General features: G+C 35.5%; 2 protein-coding genes across 2 annotated transcripts; one reads left to right on the top strand and one right to left on the bottom strand.

Moving 5' to 3' along the window:
- Positions 1-2,418: 2,418 nt before the first annotated feature.
- On the bottom strand, positions 2,419-6,894 carry LOC112564574 (uroporphyrinogen-III synthase-like). Its single transcript, XM_025239486.1, has 9 exons — positions 6,804-6,894; positions 6,242-6,333; positions 5,961-6,132; positions 5,375-5,443; positions 4,915-4,992; positions 4,453-4,536; positions 3,720-3,805; positions 3,063-3,158; positions 2,419-2,761 (listed from the first exon to the last, which is right to left on the bottom strand). The coding sequence occupies exons 1-9, from the start codon at positions 6,814-6,816 to the stop codon at positions 2,627-2,629; spliced, it is 825 nt and encodes a 274-aa protein (XP_025095271.1). The 5' UTR covers positions 6,817-6,894; the 3' UTR covers positions 2,419-2,626.
- On the top strand, positions 6,883-16,988 carry LOC112564567 (probable ATP-dependent RNA helicase DDX56). Its single transcript, XM_025239471.1, has 17 exons — positions 6,883-6,984; positions 7,709-7,870; positions 8,819-8,899; positions 9,245-9,318; positions 9,891-10,058; positions 10,571-10,661; positions 11,163-11,227; positions 11,925-12,029; positions 12,492-12,563; positions 12,770-12,877; positions 13,489-13,608; positions 14,205-14,305; positions 14,524-14,594; positions 14,899-14,988; positions 15,301-15,406; positions 15,587-15,684; positions 16,511-16,988. Exons 1-17 carry the CDS (start codon positions 6,940-6,942, stop codon positions 16,574-16,576), a joined length of 1,623 nt encoding a protein of 540 aa, XP_025095256.1. The 5' UTR covers positions 6,883-6,939; the 3' UTR covers positions 16,577-16,988.
- Positions 16,989-18,930: the final 1,942 nt, after the last annotated feature.

Genomic DNA, 18,930 nt, shown 5'->3' with positions numbered 1-18,930 from the left:
CTTCATTTACTCTGTGTATTTTAGTTATTCACATATACTATGCATTTATTACATATTTCATTAGTGTGTGTGATACAGTTTGTACTACATGCCCTCTGAGGGTTCTGAGTAAACTTTTTCTGGTTTTGGACATTGAGCTTTGATTCTACGTGTTTCAATATGGTTTTAAGAATGTCTGACAGAATGAAAGCCAGGGTGGAACAAAAACTTTTGTTACCTTATTGTTGACAAATTTAAATCTTTATTTACGAGGGTAAGAGAATACGCAAAAGTTATGGGTTTTTTTTTACATCTAGCCCTATAATTATAAATAATGAATAATTATGAATATATGAGAAACGTATTATACATTTTATATTTGAATGTTTTTTTTAAAGTTTTTTTTTTTTTAGTTTATAAAAGATGCGACTGAAAGTTGTTGCTTAGCGCAGCTTTTGCCCTTTGCCTTTCAGTTGACTTTCAGTTAGTGCATTGCTAGACTAAAAATGTCACCTCACTACATCAGCCCTTTAGTTTTCCTGTTTTAAACATGAACTTTACCTACACCCCTCGCTGAATACTAGCTCGATCGTTTGAAATTACACTTCAAAGGCGTGTCCAGCAACTTAATCTCGCTTAATCCTTCGCCTGGGACATGGAACTGAACTTGTCCTGCGACTTTTAGGACAGAGCCATTGCCATTCGTGCAGAAGTTAGAAGTTAGTAGCTGCAACGCAGGGAAACTGGAACGCTCACTCTCTGCTGGCATCAGTTCTTGGTGATATTTTTTTTAAGGTAGGTCCTTAATTCTCACGTCACGTGCACTCTGAGAGGAGACGTGGCTGTGTGTTAGCGAAAGATTAGAGACAGCACAGTAAGCAGAGGGTCATATGCAGAGAGTACATGGGGTTTACTTGCATGGCTGCATGTTTTCCAAACTAAGCCGCTGTTTCATGCTCCACCACCCCACTCGTCTGTTTGCAAAGGTATAGACGTACACATGTAAGTGTTCGTGTCTTTCCGAATTTATAAACGTTGTGCAATTGTTACAAATATTGCATTGACATTAAGATGAGTTTCTGGAAGAGCAATGGAAAAATAAAAAGACTATAACATGTATCTCTACAGTCCACAAGAGGTCTTAAGGTCTTTACTGATAAAGTCTGAACACACATTGTAGCTGGGGGAGGAGAAGAATTTATTCATTTTCCATTCCATGAGAAATGTTTTCCTGATGGTTTCACATTAACGTGTACACTACTCACACATTTCAGATTGACCGCTGACATAGCCAAACACATAAGAGATACACATGCATGGACGCTCACTCACACACTTGCACTACACAAATCCGCAGACTTCAAGGAGACACATTCAATATTCAGTCCTAACTCGTGCTGCACCGGAGTTCCAGGAAGCTTCTGCTTGAATGGTTACGTCTTCTGAACTGTATGCATCTTTTTTTGCCTTCAGGTGGCGTTGAACCATGGCTTGCCGTTGCTCCAGGACTTTGTTGGCATGCTCAACACCTCATAGAAAGCAGTGTAAGACATGAAGACGTTTTCTGCTCATGAATGTCAGCACAGGGGTATATTAATGCCGCCCAATGCCGATCGGTGCATGTAGGGGGAGCGGGGAATTGGTGTTCTGCACTGAGCCAGCAACTAAGGATAGATAACAACAAAGCAGCCAACCCTGTTAACAGATGTCACATGCAGAAAAAGAACAGCTTGTCCAAGATGAGATCTGGACCCAGGACAACCAATTCTTACTGTATTGAAGTAGGTGTAGGTAGCTGTGCAGCTCCCCAGCCTAACCTCCTAGTTCCAGCTCCTTTATTTCAAATCATTTCGTTAATGTGTTTTATCTGCTCAGCTCCCCTCCCCTCCATTCAGCAGGTTTAAACCGATACCAAGCACATAATTTACAAAACTTCCTTATAAAACCTTCTGCTTTCAGTGTCAGAATGGCATCACAGGTCTTGAGTAATGCATTTGTACAGTTTATTGGCATCAGAATTCTAAATTAAAATTTGTAAGTTAGGAGCTCTAAAGTAACGAGTGATAAAGTAACAATGATGATGCAGTCTTATTGAAGATAAATAGGGTAAAAACTGCTCAACACACACAAAAAAAATTACATACTTTCATAATTCTGAAAAAGTTTTCAGAATAAAAATATCATTGTTTCAATTTTACAGAATCTTTTCATGAACATATTGTTAATTCTGTCATTCTATTAACCTTATAAACACTATGATTCTGTGTAACATTAAAAACAGAATAATAAGCATTTACATGCATTTCTGCAATAAACATTTACAAAAAAAAAAGACAAACAAACCAACCAGCCAACCATGAAATTTGCAACCATTGAGTAAGTAATCAAAGTTTATAATTAAAAAGTCCCATTATTTTAATAATTTCAATCAACTCAAAATATTTCAAAAGATTTAATCTACCTCTACCAATGTATTGCTTCTGCATACTTCATAGAAAAGTTTCAGGGTCTTCTAGAGATCACAGAAGACTATCACAGTGATTCATATTGATTATAAAAACAAACCAAGCAAGTATGTTCCTGCACTCTCAAACACACATAGTCCCAACCATCATCACACCATGCAGGTACAGCTGATAATAGAAGTCTAGATTGAGTTCTTTCTGTCAACTTCTTGTAACAGTTTAAGAAGGCTGGCAGGGTCTGGCTTACTGGCAACACCACTAACTTCATAGCCCTGACTGAGCAATGCTTGGTGTGTGGATGGACCAAGAGCACACACCTGTAAATAAAAGACAGAATGGTGCAGAAAAATTAATAATATTTGATGAGTAAAATATCCAGCTTTATATCAAGCTTTGCTGCCATTTGAAAATAGTCCACTATGTATTTTCCTGATAAATCAGACAACTGCTGGATGGGCAGCAGGAGTTTTCAAGAAATTAAACTTGTAACTGGCATCCTCCTAGTCTGGGCAAGAACACTAACCATCAGGTTACAGTGCCTCCTTGTGTGTGTGGTTTAATTAATTTTAAAAATGTTTTTAAAGTCAGGATAAGTGCAAAACCAAAAACCCAACTGACCTTTATTTTTTGCAGAGGTATCATGCCTCTCTTTATCAGGTGTGCTGTAAACTGAACTCCCGAAGGGCTGAAGAACACCACAATCTCAGGTATACCCTGAACACATGACAACATGTTTTAAAGCACCTCTCTATCTGTTAAAGCAAATCCAAGACAATTTTAGATGGGACAAATGTAACTCAAAATAACAGATAATAATTCACTCATAAAAGTATACACGAAAATGTTTATGACATTTCTTTGTTAAATTTAATGTCACACTTCTAATTTATTATACTCCTGTATTCTATATACATATATATTGCATACACTGAAATAAAAGCTATTACTATTACTACAAATAATAAAAATCAAATGTTGTTTACAAGCACATATGGTTTTCAAAGTAACAATCAATGAAGTTTGTATAAATAAATAATTTTGTATGACTGAAGTAGAATGGAAAGGTTGCCAGATTAGGAGTTGTACAATAGATGGCAAGTAGGCTCACGAAGCAAAATCAATAAAGCAAAGTGTTGTTTTGTTGGGCCATCATTTCTTCTTAAAACGCAAGGCATGTAAATGTAGACAGAATATAAACATGTTCACGTCTTGGTTGTAAGGAAGAGTGAGCTATTTTTCTCATCAGGCAACCTGTGCATTATTTTTTTTAAGCACCTTAGTTTCAATCAATAATTTGATGTCTTCATCCAATGTTTCACTAGCACAGGTTTCATAGACAACTATTTCCTTAGTTTTACAATCTGCAAAAAAAAAAAAAAAAAAAAAAAATGCATTACATGTGTTTAAAGCTATATCACACTAACTCACAAATGTTTAGTAAAAGGTGAAGCAAATAAGGTGACTGAGGTTGTTCATGTTCATATAATCTCATATTCTCTCACACCTTAGTTTAATCTTCACTTTCCTCAATTTTTCATGCCTGACTTCCTCTTCTGCTAAATGCATAGTTTTTTTTTAAAAAAAGTAGAAAGAAAAAAAGGTAAAAAAAAAACAAAACTAAAAAACATTTAGGAACCATAATATGGCCCTTGGATGTGTTTGTTATTTTAATATACCAAGTCATTTTAAAACTAATACAAGAGACAGAAGATCATAATCTGCAAGTGAACAACCCCAAAAAAAAAAAGAACTTGCATGTAACTTTTTGTTAGAGACTGAAAAATTTTGCTATTTATAGAGAAAATCAGAAAGCACTCATCTTCACCAGCTACACAGCACAAACAATCTTGCATGTAGACCCCAATCAAACATTCATAATAGGAAAAATAATCAGGCATGAATAAAAAAGGTCAGACAGAACCATATGAAGAATTGTTTTTGACCATTGCACAAAAATTATTTTTCACAATAAAGTGATAAAGAAGGTAGAAATCTGCAGTAATCATACTCGCATCATGCAGCAGCTGTAAGAGAGCTTCACGTCTGATGTTTGCACATGGATAAAGAAGAGGTCTTGTGTCATTTGAGTTCCCTAAGGAAAAAAGGTATACATTTGATCAATTAAAACACCACAGAAAATGCTTATACTATAACATTGCGATGAATATTTTTTTTTCAGTGCAAATTGTACCTGCTTGATTTATAATGCTTTTCATGATACTCTCCAAAGTCTAAGTTAGAAAGTCATCACTTAGTTGCTTTTGAAAAGAAATAAACATGAAATATATGTGAATATGACACAGAAATAAACTACAAATTAAAAACTGAAGAAGGAAAACGAGAAGACAAAGCAAGTAAGAAAAAAAGAAAGACCAAAATGAAGAGATTATAAAGCAGATTATTAAGATAGACAGCATAAAAGGGGATGCACAGTCAAGAAAAAGACAGGCATAGATGCACCATGTCTTACCTGTGCTGATGATAAGTTCTGCAAGATTCTTGCCACTGCCTGCTTCAGCCCCTTCTGTCTTGAACCCTAGTGCCTGTGCTAATAAAACAAGTAGCTAATTTATAATATAAGAAGCCACACTTGATCTGAAGATGAGAAATTTTTAAATATTGCCACAAACATATTATTTAAGAAAAAACATCTTGCCAAAAAAGTGTGATCATTAAATGATGTGAATCACAGTTTACTGAAATCCTGGAGAACATCTCATAATATAAATGGTAGGTTTACAAACCCAAAAAGGAGAAGAAACAAGTGCTGTTTGAATGTATTTAATCAAACTGCTTAAGTTAAATTCACTGAATTATTTGAAAAAATAATAAATACAACTTGAGGTATATAAATAGAAGAAGAATGAGTAGGTGAGTAAGGGCAAGCTCTGTGGAAAACATAAATACTTGTAATATCTCTCACAACTTGCCTGCATCTGCAGTTGCATGTCCTACTACAAAACATCTAAGTAAGGACGGGTCAAAGACTGCTTCATCATCTGTAAGGAAATATACATTCTACATAAAAAACACATCTTTAAGGCGACATTACGACTGAGTTTTAGCCAATAGGATTGAAGATGGGAGGAAAATTGATGTTTTACGCCGAGCCAGCTACTAAGGCAGCCAGCCCTGTAAACATATATGTCACATACAGAGAAAGAACAGTGTGCCTGAGACGGGAGCTGAACCAAGGACAGCCAACCCTCACTGTGTTGGTTACAGGCACTAATAGGATTGACAAGTTAATGTCTTATCTAAAAGGAGTGATTGCATGGGAACATCTGACTGTTTGAAAATAAGGTAAGAGCATTCTCAGAGCATACAAACTATGCTTCACTTTGTAGGACTTTTTGTTTGAAAGAAACTTAAATATTGATAAAATGAAAGTCAAAAGATATTCTCCACATGAATATCAAAACATTAAAAATAAAAAACACAACCAGGACCGCTAATAAATAAAACTATATACATCTAATCACCAGATGCAGAAAGGGTTGTTTGATACAGACAGACCTGGCATGCATGAAATGGCCTTGGAAATTGCTTGAACTGCACGAGGACTTGTAAAAACGACGCCAGAGAGCCTTTCATAATGTTGCAATGCTGCACCTAGCTCTTTTTGATTGACAAACCTGAATGACAACACTGGAACAACTGTTGCATCAAAACCTGCCTCCTCAAGTATCTGTTGAACAAAATCAGAAACTGAGATTTCAAGTACTTGCACACTTACACAACTCTAAGCATCATCAATGACACAGGTTATGATTCAGCAGTGAAGCCAAAACACATACATTTATGTAAGGATCTTCTTCATCTTCTTTTGGAGCCTTCAGCAATAGTACACATGTTCTGTTACTTTGTTCTGCTCTTCCTCGATGACACCCTGCAAGACAACACACACACACACTGGGTCACCTCTGATTGTTACTGGAAACTCCCTACTGCCCACCTTGATTCCTCATGGAATGTGAAATGTTGTGGAAAGAAAGTGCTGGGTTTTGCCGGCTATATACACCGAGCTCTAGACATAGAGAGACATTTAAATTAACTGCCCATTCACCAGACTATTTCGACATTGCCTGCTCTCGTAACAAGAACATCTCATGGGTCATTATGTGTCAGACGACATAATCATTACTTAACTATTAATACAGTATAACGTTGGCCTGATTTTGTGTGTGTGTGTTTCGTCTAATATGTATACAGACAGTTTCTGACGATGGGAACGTTCTAAGTTGCCTGCATTAATAGTTAGTATATTGTTCAAAGAACAACTGATGATGGAATTCCACAGATTTCAACCCCTTAAATCATTTCCACACGATCGAAATGAAAAATGAGGTACAAAAATACCACATTCTGTCATTATTCTTTTTTCGGTTTGTCGATTGCTCCAGAGCTGATAGACGTAAAGCAGACAGCCAGGGGAGGTCACTTCATTGACACTAAAGCGGAAGCGAAAGAATTATCTTCCCCCACATGTTACAAGATGGAGCCGTTTAGTGAGATGGGACTAGACGACCGAATTTTGAAGGTTTCGTGTTCTCTTTTCTTGTCTATTTAATTTATTAACTAACAGTTGATTACCCGAAGGTGATGTAGGAGATTCGCATAACAATGATCACATGTTTTCTCACCTTCCACTTGACCAAGTTTTAAAGTTCAGCTCCACTTGGTAGATTGATAGTTTGTCTCGCCCTCTCACAACACACACGCACACAGAACGTCTGATGATCCATAATCTTTCATTCATAGGTAAATAGTGTGTGTGTGTGTGTGTGTGTGTGTGTGTGTAAGAGATAAGATATTATTTACCCCAGAGGACAGTTAGGTGCAGCATGGAAGCACAACAACAAAACAGCAATACTACAACTTATTCGTATCCACTTCACCATATAGACTTTCGTACAGGGATCATCATTCATTCGCACACAGAAGCGTTCAGAAGTGGCAGGGCCGAAACAACGAAGGATAGCTTCAGAGTTAAATTCAGTAGATGTTGAAGTGTTTGAAAAGAAGTCTCATTAAAGTTTTATTACTATCCAGCTCAGTACATCTTTATTATCATCTACTTTGTCCACAACAAAAATAGAAAATTTTTATTTATTGTTAGGAGCACTCATAAGTAATAAACTCAATAAAAATGTACACTATAAAACTGCTTTTTATAAACTTAAACATACTCAGAGAAATTAAAATTTATAGTAAGAGGTTTGGAAATTTAAATGTCTGGTACTAATAGCCCTTTTGTTTTACAGGCCATTGCTCAATTAGGATGGTCAGAACCTACACCTATTCAAGAAAAAGCAATCCCTTTAGCTTTAGAAGGAAAAGATGTTTTGGCAAGAGCCAGAACAGGATCTGGAAAAACAGCAGCCTATGTTATACCAGTTGTTCAAAAGCTGTTGGATTCAAAAGTTGTAAGTTTTTTTTTTCTGTATTACATTTATGTGTGATCTCTTAGCAGTGAAACTGTTTAGTGATGTGACATGTAGACTAACATCAGTGTGTAATGGCAATATAATTATAAATGGCTATGATCTTTTTTAGTAATGCACAAAGATTTAGAAATAGACTTCTGGGTGAAAGCTGAGTGCTGGAAACAGATTCCAAGTTTTCTAATTGATCGACACTCCCCTGCTCTACTATGTAATCTCAACTAGAGAGATTTACAAGTCATGACTCAGGCTTGTCTTCTTCCTTCATTATTCCGGGGCTGAGTAAATTTCCTACCTCATTCCTGCCAAAAATCTACTGGTGAACCAGGCTCACCAAATACTTTGTGTCACAGTTAACACTTTCCCATCTAATGTTCTCATCCAGTCAGCAATGCATTTAACATACACTTGCAGTCCATAAGTCATGAAGGGGTTAAATTAATCTGAAAAAACACGGAGGCCTAGACTGGTCCATGACACAATGATAAATCATGATGAGAGAGATGAGATGATGATGGCGTAGACCTGGAAAAGAACAGTAGAGAAATGAAGGAGAAGGAGCAAACATGGAACATCACCAAATACAATTTCACAGGAATGAAAGTCTTTCGTTGACACCTTATGCATTACTTAAATACAAAGAAAGTTAAATAAGTAATAACAAGTGTATTTGTATGGTTTATATTTATTTTACTTATTTGTATTCAGATTTACTTGAAAACATGGAAGGGTCTTCTGGTTGGCTGTTGGTTCATTGGTTGTCTTTTGTGCACATTGCATTCAGCTCGATTCCACATCAGGAAATGCATTTTCAATTTCCATTATTATTATTTTGATCACCAGTTTTATTATTTTTATTGGTAAATATTCAAATCAGTAAATATACATTGTGATATCTGAATGTTTGAACTTCATTTTATCTGTTTGTAGAATGCAGTACAGCAGGAAGTCAGGGTTGTAGTTTTGACTCCATCTAAAGAACTCTGTGCCCAGGCATACAAGAATATTCTGGTAATTTTTTTTATATATTTTTTTTTAAGCCAACTTGATTACTCATTTAACGCTTTACAGCTTAATATGTGTAGTCATAAATCCATGTCTGTTAGGTAAAGAAAGAAGAAACTCAAAACTGGAAAGAGATGACAAACCTTCTGAGAGTATAATTTTTATAAACAAAATTTGCTACACTGAATGTGGTATCAGATTCTCAATATCTAGCAGTTTAAGCATAATTGTTTGACCATTCATAATCTTTTTTATTATTTATTACCGAGTGAATCTAAGGTGTAAGCATGATAGTCATTAGTCTTCCGCCTATAATGTTAATAATGAAGTTTCTGTTTGTCCTACCCTCAGGAAGTAAGCAGTTGTTGCTCTAGAGAGATCAAGTGTGTGGATGTGTCACCTACAGCTTCTCTTGAGTCACAAAGGTAGCAAGTTACTTTTGAAGTAAACAGAAGTTACTGTTCAAATAATTCAAAAATTTTATTATTGTTACCGCAAACAATTTATGTCGAAAAAGAAAGCACATCTAACAGTAATCAAGATAAACATGCAGAATTTTTTTTGTTTTAAATTAGATTTATAGATTAATAATTATATTAATTTATTACATGTATTAGTATTAGAAGCAGGGTATGTTACTTAATCCCAAATTCTGAATTCATTGTGATTATTTTAAAAGAAACTTTTAGAACAAGTGATAATTGATGTTCTTGCACATTTGCTGTTAAGTGTTGTCTTTCATAATTTGGTGTGTTGTGAAAAATTATTTGGATAATATTTTTGGCCCAATATTTTAACGAAAAGATAAGTCAGAAACTTCTAAGGTACACACTGTACACAGGTGTTTCCTTTTTGTTGCTATTTTGTGCTTACATTTTGAAAACTTAAGCATGATTATTATAAATTGAATCAATTTAGCTTGGCTACTTATGAAATTTGCAGCAATGAATTATAGTTTTCACATTTTTCCAATGGTATCTGAATGACCAATTTGCAGACCTATGCTTGTGGAAAAGCCAGACATTGTAGTGGGGACACCAAGTCGCATCCTTGCCCATGTGTGTGCTAAAAATATGACACTACATGCTGTACAGATGGTTGTTGTAGATGAAGCAGACTTGGTGTTTTCTTTTGGTTATGAAAACGACATTAAGAAACTGATTGAGTGAGTAATTTCATTTGTAAATGCATGCTGAATAATTTGAGCATTATTCATTGCATTCCACATAGAAAAGCATGCAATGCATGTTAGCACTTGTTCCTTAAGGATCGAGTTGCTTGGCTGTTGGAATGACCATATCATATTTGCCAAGGCATCTAGCCTTTAATAATTTTTTGAGAAACTATGATTTAAAATTTTTAAAGAAATATTTTCTCCTTGAAAAGAAAGTTTATTTCATTTTTGTGCCTTGGCATTTGGCTTTAGTATTAGTTGTATTGAAGTTGCATTAACAAATTGAAAGCATTTATTACTAGATATTACTAGATTTCACCCAACTGTATTATCAGGATTTTTTTTTTTTATTAAACCAAAATATTTCTAGCTTCATTTCTGAATGTTGACTCTCTTGGTTTTTGGTGCTTCTTCTGTTAAAGAAGAAAAATGATTAGCACAAAAACATGTTCACGCTCTGAAAGAAAAGCTTCTTACTTTTATACTTTTTGTTGTTTTAACAGAGAATTGCCAAAGATCTATCAGGCATTCTTAATGAGTGCCACAATGAGTGAAGATGTCAAAGACTTAAAAAAGCTTGTGCTTCACAACCCTGTGAGTCTTGTTTGAGCCAGTTCATTTTTTTCAACATGTCTTTTAAAGGGATCACAAGATTTGTCAGGACCTTAACTTATTCAATATGCCTGTATCGACACAATTGAGTGCTATAGCTATGAAGACGTTCGTATTCCTGGGTGGGAACTGTATAGGAAGAGTTAACAGGAGGTCAAGAATAAAATGGAGGTGCATGCATTTATGAAGAATAGTTAAAATGTCATTCAAGAGCAGTTGAATAGAGTTTTTAAATACAGGAAACTGAAGTAAATATTTACTTATAAAACTAAATACTTATTAATTGAAAATAAAAAGACATTTGGGAGGAGTTTTCTGAAGAAAATCACAGATGGTTGGTGTAAATAGGTATCACATCTGTGGTGTTTGTATAACCCAAAATTAAAAAAAAAAAAACCTCTGTAAGGAAGAGATTTATAGTTTCAAACATAGAGCAAGTTCCAGTTGCTGCCCTGCTTTACAAACCTCTTTTTATTTTTACAGGTCATCCTAAAGCTAAAAGAATCACAACTGCCAGAGCAGAGCCAACTCACCCAGTATCATATTAAGTGAGATTGTTTTCTCATTATTTTGTTGGCTGTGGGTGTTCTCTTACAGAAGCTTTGTACTGCTATTTCTGGAAAAAGTGAACACAGTTTTGGGCTGGGTTTTTTAAAACTCGTTTGATGTTAATGCTTCTAATTCTGGTATTGTTTTAAATATTTTTTTACAAATAGTTTTTTAGAAGCAGCGAATCGTAAAAGTTATCTCACTTAGTAACAGTAAGATATGAAGTCTGGCTTTTCAACTCTATAAATGGTTCTGCTGGCCTAGTGTTACCCACACATACACTGGCTTTATATAATATATAAACACTAACAAAAAGAAAATTCAAAGTTATTCAACAGTGATTAACATATTTTACAGACATACATTGAGATTCATGAAAATCAAATTTTTTCCCTTAAAGATTAAAGTCCCCTCCATCAGGTTTGAAACTCCATGTGAAAACAGATACAACAGTCTTTCGCACATTTGCTGCCTCTCTTGAAATACAGCAAGTCTGACATACCAATATACAAAGAAACACAAATAATAAACAAAAAGCCTCCACAGACTGGGAATAGATTATGCTCTCCTCATAAGTCTGGTCAGGATTTTACAAGTCTAGTTAACAGCAAGGAAAAAATAATGAGTTTAACAGCTTCATTTTATTACATATTCATTATAGATTGCTCACCTTTTGTTTAATTTGCTTATTTATAGATGTGAACGGGAAGATAAGTTTGCAATTGTGGCAGCTTTGCTGAAACTAGGACTTATTCGGGGCAAATCCATCTTCTTTGTGAACTCTGTTGACAGTTGTTACAAGTAAGTGTTGCTTGTTGCAAGTATGCTTGTTGATATGATTTTCACTATGTCAGAGACCAAGGCTTTTCATTGATCTTTGCTCTGGAATCCCCTCTATTAAAAGTAATAGATAAATTGTTTTGATGCTTTTCCAGGACTGGTTATATGTGCATTGCCTGCTATATTATATTGATTCTGATAAGAAGGGCATTAATGTAATTATATATGCCTCTCATACATTTCAGCATAACATTTACTCATTCACAGTTATGCATCACATAGTTGGTGGCTAGAAATGCAGATTAGATAACACACATTACATTACTTACAGGACACACTTTACTTACTGTGAATTAAGAGTTCATATGAGCAGTTTTGGTTGCGTAAATGGTTTGGTAGGGATTGGTAAGATTCTTGGGGTTAGTTTGTCAGACTGCTGATTACTGCCTGAAACTTGATACATATTTTGTGACTGTCTGACAGATTGAAGCTCTTTCTCGAGCAGTTTGTCATTCCAGCATGTGTACTCAACTCAGAACTGCCAGTCCACTCTAGGTAGGCAAAACATTTTTCATGACGGATCTGTGGTGTGCTCATATTGGTCTTCGTTTCCCCTGCTTCTATCTGTTGACATCTAACCATTTATATGCTGTTTGAATGTAGTTTACATCAAGCTGTTGAAGGATGGCTGTGTGAATGAAAGGTTTTTCTAATTTGGTAAGTGTTGCTGCAATGTAAAAACATACTTTTTTTTTATACAGGTGTCATATTGTCAGTCAGTTCAACAAGGGACTCTATGACATTATCATTGCATCAGATGAATCTCTTTTGGAAAACCCAAAACAGAATCTCCAGTCTAAAGGGAAAAGGTGATTGATACGTTGAGAAAAAATGTCTATATAAATTATCATATATTTGTCCTGATGCAATGGTCAGTCCCAAGCTATCCACAAATTACAACACTTATTCTTCTGTTGGACCTATTTTTGCCAGATGGGAAAACACTTCATGCCCTGTTTGAAATGGTCAGCTAAATGTCTAGAGATCTCTGTAAGGATATTGCATATGTTTGCTACTTTCCCTGTCCTGGTTTGATATTAATAGCACTATTAAGGAGAAAATTTAACAAATAATATTTTAGGATGTAGCTGTGCAAGAAAAGAACAGAAAACTACAAAAGCAAAGTCATTTGAGAAAAGATCATTACTGTCACTGCCATAGAGGTTGCTGAAGAATGAAGTCAGGTACATTAGGATCATTTGTAGTCATCTGTCTTCTTTATGTAATGAGTTTGGAATTTATCTGAGTACCAGTTCATTCCTCCCCTCCTCCCTTCACCTTTGACTCTTAACAGTTGAACATGTCCAGTCAAAAACCTCATCTACTTAGTTTACACAGATACACTTATAACTTGTAAGCTTGTTAGCATGATACCAAACAATAGCCCAACTTTTTTTTCCCTTTTCTATTACATTGGCAGCACAAGAAAGAAGGACAGGGAGTATGGAGTATCCCGTGGAATTGATTTTCAGAATGTGTCCAATGTCATCAACTTTGAGTTTCCAAAGTCAGTAGATGCTTACATTCATCGTGTGGGCAGGTACGAAGGGAGAAATGGTGATCTTAGCAAGCAGATATAATTGTTGTCTGGTTGTTTGATTTCATTTGCGTTTTAAAAGAGAAAAAAGTGATTTAATGTGGACAATATGCAAGATAATGAAAAATACAGTTGTTTGGGATGGAGGAAACATATTGTTAACCTTTCATAAAGTAAGTGCATATGTGTTTTGAGCCTGTAGGTTTGCTTAAAGGTTTACCAGGGGGCACTTCACCTCTCTTTTAAGGGTAGAGCAGTTGCAGAAAACTGCAAATGGTTTCTTCCTCTTAACATAATATTCCAGCAATACAGGACTGAAGATTTTTATCTTTCAACTGAATGGAGACTGGTTCTGATTTTCGAAATGACTGTCTTGAAAGAAAATATGACTGCTCATTAAAATCAAATTACCCTCTTGCTTTAGAATCATGGTGAATTAATATTTTTCACTTATTGTCTGCCTTAAAAAGAGAATGCTAGATGATAGACTTGTATATAGAAATTTCTTGTAAATTTGCTATTTTATTAGTCATGCTTTTATAAGAGTGTGTTTATATTTGAGCACATATGTATTGTCATGTCCTATGTCAATAATGCAGAACAGCCAGGGGAGGAAAGCAAGGCACAGCTTTGTCTTTTGTGAGCATGAGTGAGGCAGACCTCTTTACTGCTGTGGAGGAGGCTCAGGCGACTGACCAAGGTGAGTGGAATGTTTACGACATGTGATACTGTGATGTTTTTGAAACCTGGTGTGAAGTACCTTCTGATGTATGTGTATCTGTAACCATTTAAGACTTCCAAGCAAAGTTTTTCAGATTTTGCCATAGATTCTATGAGAGGAAAAAGTTATGTCCATTCTGCTTATGTACTTTTATGTTCATATAATTTAATGTATTAATTGCATTCATTTATTTGCAGAATCAGAGAGTGTATTTAAGCCATTTCAGTTTAAGATGGCAGAAATCGAAGGTTTCAAATACAGGGCAAAGGTAAGCAAATCTGTTTAGCTCTATGACTTGTTAATCATATATGATAGCAAAGCAAGTCTGTGATTATTTTGGATGTGTATTTGTCCCTTGAATTTTTTTTTAAGTTTATCAATTCATAACATATTGCTTATATTTTTGTTACTTCTTTTATAAAGTGTTTTCCCATGCATTGTAATTTTTGCTGATTGTGGCTTGTCTGCAGTTGAGAATCCTTTAGCTGTATGTAATCAGAGCTTCTTGAACAAATATATCTTGAAATGAAATAAATTGATGTGCTTAAAGTTTAAGTTAAAAAAATATGCAGGATGCCATGCAAGCTGTGACAAGAACTGCCATACGGGAGGCTAGGTTGAAAGAAATCCGACAGGAGATCCTGGCATCAGAGAAACTCAAGGTTTGTTAACCCCCTTTTATTAAATTGTAGTTAACTAAATTTGGAGCTTAGTCTTATGTTCCTATGACTAGGGACATGCATTTTGTATCAAAGCTGCATGACACTTTCTTGTACCTTTTAGACAAGTTTAGATGCGGTATACTAGAAGAAAGTGATATAAAGCTTGTTTTGTTTATCATCCAAGCAGTTTATAAAAAGATTACTTTCTGCTCTTTATCTAATGTAACTTCTTATTCTCTGACATTTTAAGAGTAGTAAAACTTTTGTCTTCAAAACTGAGCATCCCATTTGAGCAGTTTATTTACTTTACAGACATACTTTGAAGAGAATCCACGTGACCTGCAAGTATTACGACACAACAAGCCTTTGTTGACAGTGAAGACACCATGTAGCTTAAAAAATGTTCCCGACTACCTTGGTAAAAACCTCTGTTATTTATGCTAGCAATGTGATCACTTGTTTTTTGGTCCTTTTTTATAATTCTTTTTATTTTGTGATGTTTGTCTTTTGTCTTTCAACAATTGAGAGTCAAACTTTCTTAACAAAGTCTGTTGAACAATCAAAGTAAACACCCAGTGCTCTGTTTCAATATGTTCAGTCCCCACGACATTGAAGGCAGTTGCTAGGCGACAGAAAAGGAACTTCAAAAAGCCAGATGGAGAAAAGGCAACAACCAGAGCTGAGGCCAAATTTCAGGTGAGAGGACATTTCTTTTGTGTGTGTGTGTTTTCAATTTGTATGTTCTTGAGTAGTATGCTGAAGATAATGAAACGTAAATTGTATTTTACACACAGAAGCATTTGCTGTCCTGATGTTATTTAGTAATGATGATTTAACCTATGGATATGTATGTAGGTTGTATTTTATTGCAAACCATCTTGCTCATTGCAAGAAATCCCAAGTAAAAAGGTAGATACTTCTGTTGAATCATCTAATATTTTTAATATGTAATTCTCCCCCTTGAACCACATAAGCAAAAAAAAAAAAACCCAAAAGCCAAAAAAAAATAAAACAGCAACAAAAATCTCTCCGTGCAGAGAAAGAAAACTGAATTTTTTCTTTCAAGTGCAGTTCTAAGTTTCACAGGAAAGAAAAAACAGAAATCAAAAGTTCACAACGAGTTAAATTCTTTGAAATTTGTCTTACTGCTACACAAAGTATCACCAGAAAGCACTCTTTTAATGTAGACCCTTTTAGAATGGAAAACTCACACCACACTGATACTTCAAGGGGGAAAACCTGATTTTTTTTCTACCTTAATTGAAAAGCTATGTGCCTCAACTCAGCAGTTTATTACCGTATAGAGAATGATTTAGAGATGGTGCTTATATCGTTATGCTGCATCTGCAACACTAAAATTGTGCATGCAAATGTTATTCTTCACTTGCTTTCTCTATATTATCCACAGTTGAAGCATTGGTGCACATGTTTGCTATGCATTAGATTGTGTTGGTGTTCTGGACATTACTTTGATTTGTCTTCCTGTCATCTGATGCCAGCCTGTCACTTCGTCTTGTTTCAGAAAAGGAAAGCAGATCCTCTCAAGAGCTTTGAGTTCTCAGGATTTTCCAAAAAGAAAAAAAAGTGATTTAATGCAGACTTCACTGATTGTGGTGTGTGAATAATGTAAAGATACAAGTCATGTTCAGCCTAACTGTTTATGTTCATTGCTGTTTATGAAAGTGGCACTCAAGAGTTCATTTTGAAAGCAGCACATGTTAAATGTTTTTCCTTTATTTAATGCTTGCTTGAGTCCATATTAATCATTCAAGTTTATAGCATGCAGACCAAATCTTTTAAATAAGCACATACATAATAAGAACTAACACATGCACTCACAGTTTTAATAAGTTGATTCAGATACATTTGCCTTCATGTTCCCATGGGTGTGTGCTCTGTAGTATATGACTTTTAAGCCAGTTGAATGCCCTTCATATCAATGCTAGGTTTTGGGGTTGTTTTTTTTTTTTAAAGCAGCTGTGATTACAATGAGTGTATTTTAGCTGACTTACGTTTTCTTCTGTTTTATTTCCCCAACTCCACTGTCTTGCTCCTCTCCTTATGATTTTTCCTCCTGGGATATGCGGAACTCGCATTGTCATTCGTTGACAGGGAGGGTCGGGGGTTAAATCATGTATTCCCTAATTAGGAGTAGACGAAAAATGAACCACATTCCACCAAAATAGTCGACCAGTCTTTCCTCCTGATGATAGAGAGTGAGGAAAATTGAGTTCAAAGCCAAAAATTTTGTAGGTTCCATTCTGTGTGGAACCAAAGATCGTAAAATGTAGAGATAGCTCATAATGCTCACTTCTGAAAAGTTTTGTGACTAGACCGTGCGTTCATATTATCAGGCTGTCCAAATATTTAATTTTCTTATGATCTTTTTAAAACTCGAGCAAAACATTACTGTTTTCAGCGTCTTGAAATGAGAAGAAGGCTGCAATAATAAAGTTTAATTAATAGGGACAATGGCTTTTATTACACAACATGGGGTGTATAAAATGACACCATTATTAGCGGAACCCCTACCAGTCACACTTTTTTGGTGGTGTTATGCCTGTATATGCGTTGTTCTTTGTCGATCAAGGAAACACAGAGGAGTTACAAGGGTTAAGAAGTCACAAGATTATTGGAGACTTTGGATAATGTACATACGCATTCTAGCGACAGAAGTAAGAAAATGTAATGACAATGAGAAGGACCAACTTTATTCGTCGGTAATTTGAACAAGGGAAGCTGCTCTAGTCACAAAAGTAAAAGTAAGTAAAGTTTGTTGAGGGGGAAGCGTTAAAAAAGTCAATGGTGAAAAATATGAGCAAATGAAAAGAAAAAGTTATAGGCAAGTGACATATAATATACATTATAAATAAAAAAATCTTACATCAAGGATATTAATGTAACCGCCATGTTGATGTGGATTCCCCTGATGCTGTTCGCTGCATGAAGCAAAACTGTCGGAGTGGACGCAAGTAAAAAGCATGAGCTGGCGAGACAGGGAAGTCGAAGAAATTAAGTAGCACTTTTTGCTCACACTTTATTTTTAAAGCCTGCCGTCGCATTTATTTTTTGCATCAGTTTCGCGAGGCTGTTAAAAACCTCACCTCGATCGTGGACAGGGTCTCGACAACAAAATAGGCGAATAGTAAAGTGTTACGACATCCTAGTGCGCAGAAAATTCCTCACCAATTCCAGGTTTTCTTTATTAACCCCTTAGAGTATTCAGTTTGGAGAAAGTCTCTTGACAGAGCACATACATCCAGACACAGACTTAACAAAGAGTGACGACTGTGCACAGGAATTAGTCTTGTGTTTCTCCCGGCAAGCTATCCAAGTTCCTCAGGGGCCCTTGTAACGACAGTAGATACTGATGGATAAGGCCGGCGGCTAGGCTTTGTTCCGCCCTAGATGAAAGACAAATACTCTGCCCTTTCCTCCCCTAAAAATGTGAACCATTTATCAACAGAAATATTGGAATGATTCACAGTTAGACTTAACAGATTACTAGGAACTATTGTTGTGGTCTGCCCACGAACTTGTATTACTGGACGGCTGCCCGACGATTTTTTCCAGTGTAGTACTAAAACGAGGCAGTTGTGTACAAAGCTTCCGGTTTATTCACATTTTAGATTAACTATTAAAGCGAGGCGTGTTTGTACAAAGCTTCCGGTTTAGTCACATTCTTTGTTTAGACTCGCCGAGACTAACAGCGGAGTAATATACAGAAGTAAACTGAATCACCCGTACGTACCCACATTGACATATAACAGACATACACAAAGTAATTACAGACACACCTTATGCGCGCTCATGGTCAGGAGAGGGTCACCATGAAGAAGTTCTGAAGACGTGTCCTAAGTTTAGACTTAAAAGACCAATCTGACAGATATCGGTAGATATAGGCGATATAAAATTAACCTAAAAGAACAGGTTTGAAACTAG

The sequence above is a fragment of the Pomacea canaliculata genome, linkage group LG5 (genome assembly GCF_003073045.1).
Source record: "Pomacea canaliculata isolate SZHN2017 linkage group LG5, ASM307304v1, whole genome shotgun sequence".
NCBI classification, from domain to species: Eukaryota; Metazoa; Mollusca; class Gastropoda; order Architaenioglossa; family Ampullariidae; genus Pomacea; species Pomacea canaliculata.
The sequence above is the reverse complement of the archived record's forward strand: the minus strand, read 5'-3'. Positions and strand labels throughout refer to the sequence as shown.

Bases quoted from the DNA above. Each gene is read 5' to 3' on its own strand.
- LOC112564574 (XM_025239486.1), bottom strand. The intron at 3,159-3,719 runs GTGCTTAAAAAA...TCATGTGTTCAG, and splicing joins AATTATTGATTGAAACTAAG to GGTATACCTGAGATTGTGGT. The intron at 2,762-3,062 runs GTCAGTTGGGTT...TTTTATTTACAG, and splicing joins TACCTCTGCAAAAAATAAAG to GTGTGTGCTCTTGGTCCATC.
- LOC112564567 (XM_025239471.1), top strand. From the start codon at position 6,940: ATGGAGCCGTTTAGTGAGATGGGACTAGACGACCGAATTTTGAAG. The intron at 6,985-7,708 runs GTTTCGTGTTCT...TTTGTTTTACAG, and splicing joins TAGACGACCGAATTTTGAAG to GCCATTGCTCAATTAGGATG. The intron at 10,059-10,570 runs GTGAGTAATTTC...TTGTTTTAACAG, and splicing joins GACATTAAGAAACTGATTGA to AGAATTGCCAAAGATCTATC.